The 14528-nt window shown below is 39.3% G+C and overlaps 1 protein-coding gene across 9 annotated transcripts in view; it reads left to right on the plus strand.

Annotated features, from left to right (window-relative positions):
* The first annotated feature begins 2326 nt into the window (after positions 1-2326).
* Positions 2327-14528, plus strand: part of trpv4l.4 (transient receptor potential cation channel, subfamily V, member 4 like, gene 4) — a 28785-nt gene continuing 16583 nt past the window's right edge. The window contains exons 1-4 of one of the 9 annotated variants that reach the window (XM_031903774.1): positions 2327-2527; positions 8065-8208; positions 9304-9569; positions 12141-12298. In XM_031903774.1, coding sequence (XP_031759634.1) covers positions 9319-9569; positions 12141-12298 — 409 coding nt within the window. In that variant the 5' untranslated portion in view covers positions 2327-2527; positions 8065-8208; positions 9304-9318. Of the gene's footprint in view, positions 2528-5727; positions 5895-6070; positions 6344-6531; positions 6965-7242; positions 7356-8064; positions 8209-9303; positions 9570-12140; positions 12299-14528 lie in introns of those variants that run through there. The other 8 variants (XM_031903769.1, XM_031903775.1, XM_031903770.1 and 5 more) reach the window with 8 other exon arrangements.

Consider the following 14528-nt stretch of genomic DNA (forward strand, 5'->3'; position numbering starts at 1 on the left):
GCTGATACAGAGTTGGAAGAATGCAGGAAGGTTTCTGGCAGCATATTTTCACTGGGCAAGAAACACCTACAGCCACCTACGCCACTTCCCATTGATGTAAACTGGCACAGCAAGTATACCCAGCTCTCAGCTTATTTATTGTGACGTGTAAAAGGATTTACACCAGAAAAATAGTATCCAGTAGTGGTGTGAAATAGCTTATTTCAAAAAGTGTTTATTTTTATGTTGTCCGATTGCCTTATTTAACAACTGTATTATATAAAATACTTAATTATAAAAGTATTATTGTTATAAGTAAGATTGTTAGAATACAAGATCTTAACGGAAATGTAAACCCTTATAACAAATGAGTCCTTTTCTAAACACTTTTGCAATTTACAATGATTTCTTTCCAGCTTTCAGTGCTAATATAACAAACTTGAAACAATAGCCGTGCCTGCTGGTGATTTTGGCCGATTGAATTTTCAGTTGACTGTAGCCAGTTAGTGAGCAGAGTCTCTGTTCGCTTCCAACCAGAAAAAAAAAATGTTCATTTTTTGGGGGGAAATTTATCTTCAGGCTACTGTAGCCATTTGCCCAAAGGTACCAGCCAGTGGTGCAGTTGTTTCAAATGCATTTTATAAGCAGTTTAAAAGTGCCAATATCTTGAAGACTAGCAAAAGTAAATTGAAATGCAAGTTCATAGACGAGAGCTCTGAGGCATTATACATTCATTTGTTTTCAGAGTTTACATTTCCAGTCTTCCTAAACATATTATGCAAGAAGCTTTTGTAGCAAAACGAGAAACAAGAGCCCACACCTGTTTTACCTGTTTAGTGTGTGTTAAGAATTCAGTTTAATTGATGAGCCGATGACATGGTCACATGGTATACTCGTGTCATGGATAACCCTTAATAGCTTGCCACACCAATAGAAACCACAGCATTTGATTTCCGTGGTGACACTGGGTACCTGACTCCTCTCTGCTTAGCGGTCAGGCTCTTTTTGTACATGTGCATGTGTAGCAGTGAGGAGCAGGAAGAGCCAAGAAACTTTTCCAAGATGGTCCCCACAATCTTACTCAAACTCACAAACATGCTGAATGTACAGCTTGCAAAATGGGTTTCGTGCAAAATTACAGTGGTTTAGTAGACCATGGTAAGGAAAATGAATGCTGAAATGGTTGTTACAAAGGTCTTCTAACCCCTAATTCCCATACCATCCACTATCCCCTTCCCTTTCACACCATACATTACCCTTGAAGACAATAAGAATGTCCAGGTTGGGATGTAAAATGTCACAGACAATGATAAAGATGTAAACATATAACAACAATTCAAATATAATAAATGTGACTTAAATCAATAACATTTCCATGTTTATACTCCTTTTATACTACTTTCTACTCTTCTTTCTGCCTATTCTTTTTTACACCCACAATCCCATTCACTTCCTGACGGCCCCTTCTTAGCACCATCAATGCTCCTTTCCACCCAGAGACAGAGACCCCTCTCTTTAAAGATTAATTTATACCCACTACTGAATAGGAACTTTCCCACAGTTATAGAGAATGTAAGGCCTATCATTTATATCACTAGTAGAATAACTTGAGTAACTCTGGAACCTATGAAAACAACAAATCAGAGGCTGTGTTACGAATTTCTGAGGGCTGATTAATAAACATACATTGCACCAGTGCAGTTACCAATAGTAACCAGTCACTAATCTACTTTGAACAGGCTAGTGAAATTTAGACTACACAAGTAATGAGCTGATTTGTTGCTATGGGTAACTGCACCAGTGCAGTTTAGCACCTACATTAGTAAATGAGCCCTTATGTATGCTGGAGGACTGCATATTGGATACTAAAACATACGGCAGCTCCAACCCTTATGTGTAAATATAACAAAGTGCAGAATAAAAATACAATGAGTGCAGAAAAAGTTACACCCTCATACTGTACCTTCTAATGGAAATAATATGGCAGTACTCACCAACCTGTATGAAAACAAATATATGGAGAGGCAGAGCAGGGCCAATGTATTAATACCAGCATCTATTCTAACACCTGCCCATAAAATTGTTGGATATCAGTTCCTACAAATGAAATCATATAACCTACACTTACTTAATATTCCATTTATACTCACTGTATAACATACAGCAGTGTGTATACACACACATATACACACCGAGACTGGCACACCCACATGCGCTCATACAAACACATGCATACAGAGCGACACTCCCACACAAACACGTCTTCACTAGTAAAGAATGTGTGTGCTTGGGTTCCTCTTGCCTCAGGGCCATCTCAGGGAAGTGCACAATTAGCCAATAGTGATCAGCATTTTTGTGCCTATGACCAGACAGGGAAATTCTGAGCCGTGCGTGGCACACATGCACTTGAAGTAATCTCATTGACCTGAGAGCCCAAGAGGCTGGTTGTAAGAAGCACAACACAGGGCTGAAGACCCACTGGGGCATCTGTTTAAGTCTGCCCTGAAACCGACCCATTCAGCGGACATTCCTCTCTGCCTGTATGCAGGTAAACGCAAATAGAAAAGTCTGTAGTGGGAAGGGGTATGGCTTTTAGCTGTAGAGTCCAGCAGGCAGAAAGAGAATTAAGTGCTGTGGCAATTATATTGGAAATAATGTACCTGTCATAAGGATAGTAGAAAACCCTGTGGTGTCCCATGGGCACATATAGTATGAGGCTGAAGGCTTAGTGCTTTTATACAGGTTGTGGAACACTGAGATGTCTTATCTCCGTATGTATGTATGTATGTATGTATGTATGTATAACTTTACTTTACAGGGTATGCAGTGCTGTACAATCTTACAAAATACAAAATTACACACAGGGAGGGCAAGTGCTATAATAAATAAATAATATGTATTACAACTATATTACATGTGACACAAATGACAAACATTCAAAATATAATTGAGGCCACCACTAAGCACTTTTCATAAAGATATATTTTATAGGATATTTATGGCTCTTGTGTATTATAACAAAATACACTGGGCACCAGAGTGACCCAAGTACAACTGTGCCTACCCTGCCTATGCCTTGTTCTATATCCGGTGTGCCTAATACGCTATGCCCTCATATGGAACTCTTTAGGGGAAACAATATAGCAATGAAAAGTGTTCATAGAAGGAAGGTTCTGTGCTCACAATAACATTTACCTTTTTAATCTCTGCCCTTTAGTTAAGAGTGGAAATAGACAGGCATGTGTATTTTGTTTTTGTGGTCCCATGAATATATATTGCATAATGCATTTCCCTGATTTTACACCATTTTTTTCTGGTCCCCTGAAAAACACAAAATTGGGTTTTTTACAGGATTTACAAAACTGCATCATGAGCAGACAGTATTTAGTCAACAGACTTCACACACCTGAAATATATTTTAGTTGTTTACTTTGTTTCAGTTGTTTTTATCTCCCACCCATATGAATAAATGCTCATTTACAGTGATGAGAATGAATGCAAGGAACTCTGATGTAAACAGAAATGACTGGGTCCCATATCAAACCCTTTATAGCCTTAGCCAAAGCCTAAATAGCAATTATATAGGAATTATTTTTTTTGGCCCCACTGTAATTCCTAGCAGTGGCAGGGTCTGCTTCTCTATATTGTTTTACATGGGGATGGGGCATATTTTGTCTTTGAGTACTCTACAGATTATCATTAGCCCTTATGCTGTTGTATCTTTCACATTTGGATCTCTATGGATCCACATTCTCACATGGAAAATTAAACTGGATCTTATGAAGTCTGCCCCCATGCACCCCCCCCCCCCCGCCCGCTTACCTTTTTTATGTTCCTATATGAGTGAGGGGGCAGCTTTACTAGAGCAGAAGGAACAATTGCACTCCCTACACTACAAGAGCAGAATTTCCAGTTTAGAAACTGGAATTTCAACTTTAGTTACCATGAGTTGCTTTTTACTACCCCTGGGGACGTGTTTAGCACTTCTGTCTGAAGCATGAGCACCCTTGCCCTTTCATCAGATCTGCAGTGACCTCCTCCCACCCTAAGGACTTCTAATTTCTCACTATCCACAAGTTCTAACGCATGATAGTGAAATTAATAGAAATCACAGACAATTTCCCATTTCAAGAAAGCCGAGCATTGTCAAAACATTCTTTAGGGTAATCTTTTAGTTCTGATACATATTAAACTAGTTCCTGTTGGGTTATTGCAAAATCCTTTTTCTGCTAAAGGGGAAGAGAAACATTAGAGTAAACATTTTCCAATACATATTTCCTAAAAAGCTTAACACGCAAATGAATATACTAAGGTAATTCCACCCTCTTATCTAGACCTTCCTTACTCTACAGCCCTGTATCCAGCCAATGTCAAAACCTGACTCTGCTCTCCCACAGAAAGGATGTTGATCCAGATTTCCAAACTAAATTTCAGAAACATAAAAAACAAAGAAGCCCACAGAACAATCCAACCCCAATCCATCCCCAACTGCAGGAAAGGTATCCCAATTGTTACAGGATTTATTCTGCTCTCCAGAGCATCTAGAAAAAGAGATTATAATTATATTGTTACATGATTAAAGACAAATGTCCCTAGTGCCCTATTGCATATATGTACACATACCTATACAGACCTACAGACTTATCAATACAATCACATTTATAATAAATTATATATATATATATATATATATATATATATATATATATACACACACACACACACAATGAAAGTGGTCAGCACTCCCAATATCTGTGTTTCTCAAAGTGCTCTATTCCATACATTTAACCAATGTTTCGGCTCCTGCTAGGGGCCTTTTTCAAGATTAAATAATACAAAATGTAAGATACCATTTATACCATGTGACAATTATTAACGGCCAATCTCCTTGCATGCCTATTAAGTATACATGTGCCAACATAATAATTCCATTAAATCTGTATAGTTATATCAACCAATGCCTTTAACATAGTAATGCAGTGCATGTTCAAAACTTCTTTTTAAATATACACATGTCAGCATGTCGGGTTTGGGGGTTAGCCATGTCTGTATGGTTTTGTTGTATTTACTCACTAGGATGGTGACAGTTATAGTTCGATGCAACCTTTTAACCTGTCAGAAAATGTAGTTCTGATTTACCATATTGGACAGTGAATTCAATTGCCTCAATGTTTTTTTCTGCCTTTCTACAAATTCTAATAATGCATTCTCACCTCCATACCACAAAAAAAAAAAGTATCATTGCTGTACGTCTTATAATAGTTGCCATATGCTTCAAATGCCACATGCTTCTAAATAAACTCCTTTAAAAAAAAATACATGGCATAGGATGTTACTACCCATTGCCACCCCTTTAAACTGGAGAAAAAAAAGTCCTCTAATTTAAAACAATTCTTGTGCAGCAAGCAATTAAAAGTAATCCACTGGTGGACATTGGTATAATGGATTACCTGTAATTAGCTCCTTTACTGCAGTTAGTCCTTCTGTGTAGGGCAGTGATCCCCAACCAGTGGCTCCTGAGCAACATGTTGCTCCCCAACCCCTTTGATGTTGCTCCCAGTGGCCTCAAAGTTGGTGCCCATTTTTGAATTTCTTATTTGGAGGCATGTTTCGAAGGCATAAAGGCCATCTGTACTGCTTAGCAGTACCTCTAGTAGTCTGCCAGTCCACATTGGGCTACTGATTGACCATTCTAAGTCCTTATTGGTCACCTACTTGGAAAGATTTTGTGCTTGTGTTGCTCCCCACCCTTTTTTCATTGAAATGTTGCTCACAGGTAAAAAAAGGTTGGGGATCCCTGGTGTAGGGCATACTGGTATAAAGACTGGTAACACCTAGAGAAACAAACAAAAAATCCTGATCATCTATTTCCTTATCTTCTCCACCATTATGAACCGTTTCATGGTGTCTATAAGGTAGGTAAAGAAGTAAAAATCCAAGTACTGTGCAAAACATTGCAATAAAGATCCAATGGCTGAGATGATTGGCCGCCCTGGGGGTTATTTGGATCTTTGGAAGTGTATAGAACACAGGTTTTATAGGAAATTCAATCAATAAAAATTTGACTTGTTTTTCACTAATCCACCTGTTATTCTTACCCACATGAATTATATCATATAATTCCTGTTTATATGTGGAGGTGGGAATCCTTATTAAGTTTGTTACAACATGCCTTATCCATAAATTGATTAATAATCTCCTTCTTGTATTTATCATTGCTCCCTTGTCTGCCCTTTGAATTATAATGTCCTGATTATTTCTTAAAGAGGTTACAGCCACCTTTTTATGTTTAGTTACATTTTTCTTCGCTGGTGCTGTTGTTTCTATTGCTTCGTGTGTCTCTAAAAGAGTCATCCTGTTAAAGGTAATTATACTAAGGCTAGTAGTGTGGGGATCATATGCTTTTTACCCTAAAAGGGCAGTGTATATTTTGCTGTTTTATCTCTCCAGTTTTGATGTAATGCTCTTTAAGTCTAAGATCCCTCCCCAACTTATATATTTTAACCCTACTGGTAAAAGTGTCACCAAATATAGTAGGAACAAATCCCATACCTTTGTTCAACAGGTTGCGTTCTCCTTCTGATAATGTGTAGCTTGATATATTATGTATTATGTCCTCTTCTGGGCACATGTTGTTAAGGAGGCCTTTCTGTGACTTCTGCGGGTGTTGCTCCTTGACCTTCTCCCCACGCGCTTTTTGCTAAAAAATGGCACTACCGGTTTTTGTGGTGGCATAATTTCCCGTGTGTCTTCTTCCATTGGATCCTGTGTTCCTTTTTCAATTGTGTGCTAAGATCGGTGTAGTTCCCCATTTCTTCTTGGTGCTCTGAATGTTGCTGTCTGCCATTTATACTCCTTATTCCCTCTGTAATCCTGGGAAACCTGGAAAAACTTCGATTTTTTATATATGAGTAATTCAGTCATTTTCAACCTTATCCTTTCAATTGTGTTAACCAATCGTTTGCCTTGTCCTGTTCCAATGCAGGTATATACTGTTATTTAAAATCCAATATTTGTTGCTTATGTATATGCTGACAAGAAGATTTGAACATACACTGCATTACTTTATGAAAGGCATTGTTTCATATAACTATTCAGATTCACTGGCAATATATTATGTATAAATAGTTGGCACATATATAGTTAATAGGCAAGTGAGTACATTGGTTGTTAATAATTGTTACATGGTATTGTGATGTTTCACTTTGTATTATTTAATCTTGAAAAAGGCCCCAAGCAGGAGCCAAAATATTGGTGAAATTTATGCATTAAAGCATTCTGAGAATACTTTCATTGTATGTATGCTACTAACACCTGCTAAATGTAATGCTCAATGCAACATCTCTCAAAGGGAATTATTTACAAATATATATTAGGTAAGTTTCTTTGATGTTGGTTACATGGTCATTTAATATAGTTCTTCTGATGCCTTTTATCATAAACACATGTTGGTTGCTACTCCAAATATAGAGAAAGTTATAGAAATATAGAAAAGCAACTAAGCTAATGAAGGCAGTGTCAGTTATTGGGAAAGGTTGGCAGAAGTTGGGATATGTTATATTGTTTATGTGTATATATAATAAATATATAATATATGAGAGATTGTGTGTGTGTGTGTGTATGTATGTATATATTTATATATATATATATATAATATATATGAGAGAGAGAAAGAGTACCGCACACTTAGGGACTTGGTGCAAAAGAAAAACAGGAGAACTAAAGATTAAGAAATAAGTAGGCTAGAAATGCTAAACATTATGTTTTGGGGCTCTGTTCCAGTCCAAGGAGACCACAGCCCTTTAACAGGGAAGATCTGTGCGTCTGAAGATGCCCCATTAGCTCCCCATCTTTTCTGCTAATCCATAGCACACACACTGGGTTGCTGTCAGTTACCCAAGCTTAGGGACTGGTTTGTGAAAATAAAATATATACAATAAAAAGGTCAGATACAAGGTTCATTATTGATTAATTCTGATTGAACAGCAGCTGTGAATACACCAGTGCATTTAGCGCATCGGCCTTGTAATAACATTTTCTATGAAAGACAAATCTAATTTTTTGCTTAACCCCTAATCTTCACAGACCACACTGAGCATGTGCAGTGCCACTGGCACACAAAACGTGGCATAACAGAAGCCAAGATGGAAACCTCCAGTGGATAACTTTGAAGGCCTGATCATTACTGGTATAGGGCTGCTGAACCTCTGGATTGGTACAGTAAGTTCAGTATGTAAAATACTGCATTTCTTGCCATATCTTTACACCATTAAAATCTGAAAATAGTTTTTACAGTGAGAGCTGTAAAGTTGTGGAATTCACTCCCCAAGGCAGTTTTACTGGCAGATACCTTTGATCATTTTCAGAAAGGGTTGGATGCCTTTTTTAAGAAAGTAAGAAAATACAAAGTGACTGAAATTAATTTCTTAGAATTGAGAATCGGTTACCCCATGGTGCCAGGTGTGTTTCTTCCAACACTTAAATGTTTAATTTGTTTTTACAACTCTTTCTAACCCACTGTAAAGCTTAAATTAAGTTACTCAAAAATAAAAATCAATATCCTGGACACCACTATCAAAATAAATGGTATTAACCTTGCTACCTCTATTTACCAAACACCTACAGATGCACATAGCTCAGCAACTTCCAGGCCAAATATATAAGGAGGTCAATCATATACTGGCAATAAGATATCATCATATTTCTTCAGACCATAATGACAGGGATAAATATCTAAGAGAACTCAGGAGTGATTTCATGACACAGGGATACAACACCACAACAACCTCCTCCAACACAAACAAAATGCAAAGAATAACCAGGCCCCCCTTATTACCATCCCATATAATCTACACCTAGATGCCTTATTGTATTATTATTTGGGACAAGGTTTATCCTCCTCTTATCTGCTTTGTGGCGGAAGCATTGTCAGTGTAGTTGGACAGAAGACCTGTTGCCTGTGTGCACAGCTAGAGGTTGCATGGATGCCCGTAATATGTGTGTTTTATTAATGTTTCAGTTAATTGGCTTTGCTCCTTTGGGCCCAGGGCCACAAGAACACTGAAAACCTAAACAAATTGGAGTCTATTGATGCATAATAATTGTGTAATTATGAATAGTCAGATATACTGCTTGTTAGACCCTTGTTTGAGAGAAAAAGACAAGTTGGGAAGCTGAAACTTTAGAGAATGAAAAAGCACAATAATGCTGTCCTGATCAATATTATACATGTAGATAAATATTTTTTATTACATACTATTCTTTGTGCTTGGTTTGCATAATGCTACATATAATATTTGTAATATTTCCTTATTTCTCCCCAAGTACCAGGTGTAAAACATGGCAGATTCCTTGCACCTCCTTAAACCCGTTGCCTCTGAGCATGGTTCACATGGGAATGGTGGCTCTACAAATAATGAAAACCTCCCATTATTACTTCACCGAACCCTAAATGAAAATGAGAAAGGCACAGGCCCCAGTGGGTCCCCAAATCTGCATAAACGATCAATACCCATGGACTCTATAATGGAAGAACGTGTAATAGTACCCATGGATAAAGTTTTTGTGAAAGTACCCTCTCACATTACAGAGTAAGTACAGTCACGAGTAAGTAGTGGCTATTGATGATGTTAAAGCTTTTCTTTCTTGATCATTTATTATTAATACTTTGTATACTGAAGTTATACATGCTGGAGCCAAAGGCTAAAGACACACAAAGGTCTGTTTTTCATCCACAACTCCACATAGCTGCACTAACAGACACAGCGTTTGCCTAAGTGCAGCTACACGGAGTGGAGATCAACCCGAAATGCATGGATGTAGAGCTGTGAATGAGAGTGGATCCACTTCTCTCAGCCTGCATACAAAACACTGGTGGAGAAAATACAACCCTATACAACATAGGGGAAGATAGGTAGTATCATTGGAAGGCAAGTCCACCTACTCCTCCCTAGTGATCCATTGGTCTTTATTATTATACACAAAGGGGTGTATTAATTAACATTGCAGACAATTATCACTGGTGCTGTTGCCCATAGCAACCAATCAGCAATTAGATTTGAACAGTCACCTACAAGTTATAAAACAAAAGCAAAGATCTGATTGTTGCTATAGGCAACATTACCGGTGATGCTTGTCTTCGGCGTTAATAAAAACGCACCACAGGGGAGATTTTCTTAAAAATATCATTGGCATTGTGTAAAATACATTTGGGGAGATATATCATTTTTATTACCGTATATACTCGAGTATAAGCCGAGTTTTTCAGCACTGAAAATGTGCTAAAAAAGTAACCCTCGGCTTATACTCGAGTATATGTGTCTGCATACCTGCCATTGCGCGCACTCGGGATGACTCTGGCTCGCTGCGCGCATCTCCCCGTGGATGGACGTGTGGCCGTGCATATCCGGGCGCGCGCACTCACTCAATTGTGTCCGGGGCTCATTCAGCATGCCACAGTAAGAGTTTGTAAGGGTCTGCGGCAGGGACGCACTCACTCACTTGTGTCCGGCATCGAGGGGAGGTGCGCGTGGCCGTGCATACCGGCGTGCAAATGCGCCCTCACTCACTTGTGTCAGACGCTCGTTTAGCGTGCAAGAGTAATCATCTGCAAGAGTCTGCGGCAGGCACGCACTTATGTCCGGCATCAAGGGGATGTGCGCGAGTTCAGAGTCAAAGTCTGTCAGAGTCAGCGGCAGAGGCAGGTATGCTCACAAGTGGAGTGAGGGAGGGAGGTCTCAGGGGGGAGGTGTGTCCAGGCATGGGGGGGGCAGAGGCGCAAGGGCAAGTATGCACACAAGTGGAGGGAGGGAGGTATGAACCTAGAAACCAGCCTGCAGCTAGTGCTCGATCATGTATTCCCTTCTTCTGACTTCTCATTAAGATGTTCCAAGTAAAATATGGCCAGGGATCATCTGACATTACTGGGATACACTGACTGCAGAGAAACACTATCCCTTATGTAGGTTCCATAGTATGTGGTCATGGGCAAACCACCACATCCCTACAGCTAATATTTACTATATTTTTGGTATATCTTATATAGGTGTTGCCCAGTTCCTGAAATGAAGGATGCATATTTTATTTCAGTGGGATGTATGTAGTTTTTTTTGGTAAAACATAGCACCCCCATACAACCCATTGCAGGAAGTAAGAAGGAAACAAGCTGAATAACTGACAATTTTATGGATAGGATAATAAATGAATTATTTTGCCCTTGTAACTACTATTGTAGTACTGTGGTGGGACTCTGGGACACTGGGGTCCAAGTACTTGATAATTAGTATGGCAGCTTCCTTAGCCTTCCCAAACTTTCTTTTGTCTGCTGCTGTAGCATTTTTCTTTCCCTTAAGTTATCTATTTATTTATCTGTTATTTGTTTGATTATTGAAACTTAGCAGTAGCGGTTGCATTTCCCACCCTAGGCGTATACTCAAGTCAATAAGTTTTTCCAGTTTTCTTAGGTAAAATTAGGTACCTCGGCTTATATTCGGATCGGCTTATACTCGAGTATATACGGTAAGTTAATTCTACCCCGTAATGACAGAGGCAGGTTGTGCAGGACAAAGCAGAGGCTCGAAAGTGAAAACTATTTTATGAGAGGTCTGTATATATGGTTACACAAAGATATTTGAATGTTGGCACCCATCTTAAGGGAAAGAAAATTAGGCATTTATCATATTCATATTCCAGGCATTGAAACCACTGTCTGTTTGCTGTGGCTGTTACTGCCATTTAACTACTAAATTCCTTTCCTCACACTTGTCCATGTTGCTAGGTTACCTCAGTCAATCAATGGGCAGAGCTGTGTCTTTTTTTTCACACAGCTTTTCCTGTCACAGTCAAACCTGCATTATTTCCTGTCAGGTGATCCATGTTTGACACACAGAACATTACAAAATGGTGGCCCAAGATAAAAGATGGGAAAGTGCAGTATATACTGATACACAATGTATATGCCAATTTATCAGTATTTGTTTATAGGCCACATTGTCAGATAGGGCCACAGTGGGCAACCTAGTTGTGCGTGTAGCCCACAAGTTTCCACAAAATATGTTGTTAGGAAGCCGAGTCTACAAATCTGTTTAGCAGTGTTTGCAACAATGTAATGTAATTTGTAACTATCATTAATTACTTTTTTCTTGCTGCTTTTTGTGTTCTAGGCCCGACGCCCCATATCCGGACCTCCCTCCAGGCATTAAAATGTTTGATAGGAAACTCCTCTTTAATATTGTCTCAAGAGGCAGTGCAGCAGAGCTGGAGGGACTCCTGCCTTTCTTGATGTATGAGGATAGGCTGCTGACTGATGAAGAATTTCTAGGTGAGAGGCAGAATGGGTGCTCTGCTTTGTACATAAAGGTGGCCATACACGCACCGATATTATCGTACGAAACCTCGTTTCGTACGATAATCGGTGCGTGTATGGCATGTCAGCGAGCCGACCGATATCGCAGGAAGCTGCTGAAATCGGTCGGCTCGCCGATCGGCCAAGTTAGAAAATTTTGATCGGGCGCCATAGAAGGCGCCTGACCAAAATTCTCCCTTCAGAGCTGAATCGGCAGAAGGAGGTAGAAATCCTATTGTTTCTACCTCCTTACCTGCCGATTCAGCCCTGAATGGTGTGTGGCGGATCTGACGATGTTTCGTGCGACCGACGGTCGTACGAAACATCGTGAGATCGCCACGTGTATGGCCAGCTTTAACATCTTAACTTCCCTACAGAGGAAATGTTATCATCTATTAAGGATTAAAACAAATCCTGTTGTGCCGGTATTTTGTGCTATTTGGATCATCTATTAAGGACACACCGGGGTGTTAGAAGCCTGCAAACGTTTACATTATAATGGACAAGTGCAGCAAGTCCAGTGTATGACAGACTTATACATATTTACAACCTTCAGCTATTGCAGAACTACAGTTCCCATTACCCTGTACAGGTCACTTGTTTTAGATGGTAGTTCGGCAACTAGTGGAGCACAAACAATTGCTACTTTCTGGAAGTCACAACATGCACTCAGATACATTAATTTTGATTATTTGAAACTAGAGTTCTGCTTTAGAGGTAGAATACTTCAAAAATGTGCAGTAATACACTAAAAGCATTTTTATTTTCCTTCCTTCCATAGCATGACTGCGGTCATTAATTGCTTCCTAACTGCTTTATAGCCTTAGACAAAGCACCTTTCTGTACAAGACATACTCTACCTTACATTAATGCATTATTGTACAGGTATAGGACCCATTATCCAGAATGCTTGGGACCAAGGGTATTCCAGATAAGGGGTCTTTCCATAATTTGGATCTGCATACCTTAAGTCTACTAAAAAAAACAAAAAAACGTTAATTAAACCCAATAGGATTGTTTTGGCTCCAATAAGGATTAATTATATCTTAGTTGGGATCAAGTACAGGTACTGTTTTATTATTACAGAGAAAAGGGAATCATTTAACCATTAAATAAACCCAATAGGGCTGTTCTGCCCCCAATAAGGGGTAATTATATCTTAGTTGGGATCAAGTACAGGTACTGTTTTATTATTACAGAGAAAAGGGAATCATTTAACCATTAAATAAACCCAATAGGGCTGTTCTGCCCCCAATAAGGGGTAATTATATCTTAGCTGGGATCAAGTACAAGGCACTGTTTTGCTTTTACAGAGAAAAAGGAAATCAATTTTAAAAATCAGAATTATTTGATTAAAATGGAGTCTATGGGAGACAGGCTTTCCGTAATTCGGAGCTTTATGGATAACGGGTTTCCAGATAATGGATCCCATACCTGTACTGAGAAAGAGAATGCATGATAAAGACATGCCAGCCATCATAAATGCTTCTCTCATCTCACTGTAGTTTAGGAAGTGTGCTACTTACAGCATGTAGGGAAATAGTATTTTTTTAGGGAAGCTGCCAGTTTAGGGACTATTACACAAGGATGTTTCATTCTCTGCACTCATTCAGGTGTGTGTAAGCGATGAATACAGGTGGAATGCAAGTTAAAGAATCTGCTGCGTTTCTTCCTGCGTTCTATGGGAGATGCAGGAAGAACAGCCCATGTGTGTAAAGTTGGTAAACGGGACTCATATTGTCAGGTTGGGACCAACACAACCCTTTACTGTAAGAGGTAGTCTTGATACAAATATTGCATTAAACTACAGAAGACTTTATTGTAGGCTTCTCACAGGTGGTACTGGGGGCAGACTGGAGACAAATGAACTAGCAATACATAATACACAAATTTCTCAGCGTGGAAGTCTCTCTTTTTCTCTTCAGCATGCTCACCGTGATTCCTCTGTCTCATTCGCTCTCTCTTACTCTCACACTCAGCATTCCTCATGGTAGCCTCCAGGACCCCTGTCACATAGGGATAAACAGGCAGAGTGCCGTTAGCCCTTCCAGGGGGTTCTACTCTCTCTAGAAATGCCCCCTTTCTCTGAGGTGTCCTCACAAACAGTGCCCAAGCTTCACCCGTAGGCTCTCTACTCACCTATACCTGAACACTCACAGATTCCTACCTGGCGCAAACTCAACACGGGCTGTACCCCAAACTCTTA

Source organism: Xenopus tropicalis, chromosome 6, assembly GCF_000004195.4.
Source record: "Xenopus tropicalis strain Nigerian chromosome 6, UCB_Xtro_10.0, whole genome shotgun sequence".
Taxonomy (NCBI): Eukaryota; Metazoa; Chordata; class Amphibia; order Anura; family Pipidae; genus Xenopus; species Xenopus tropicalis.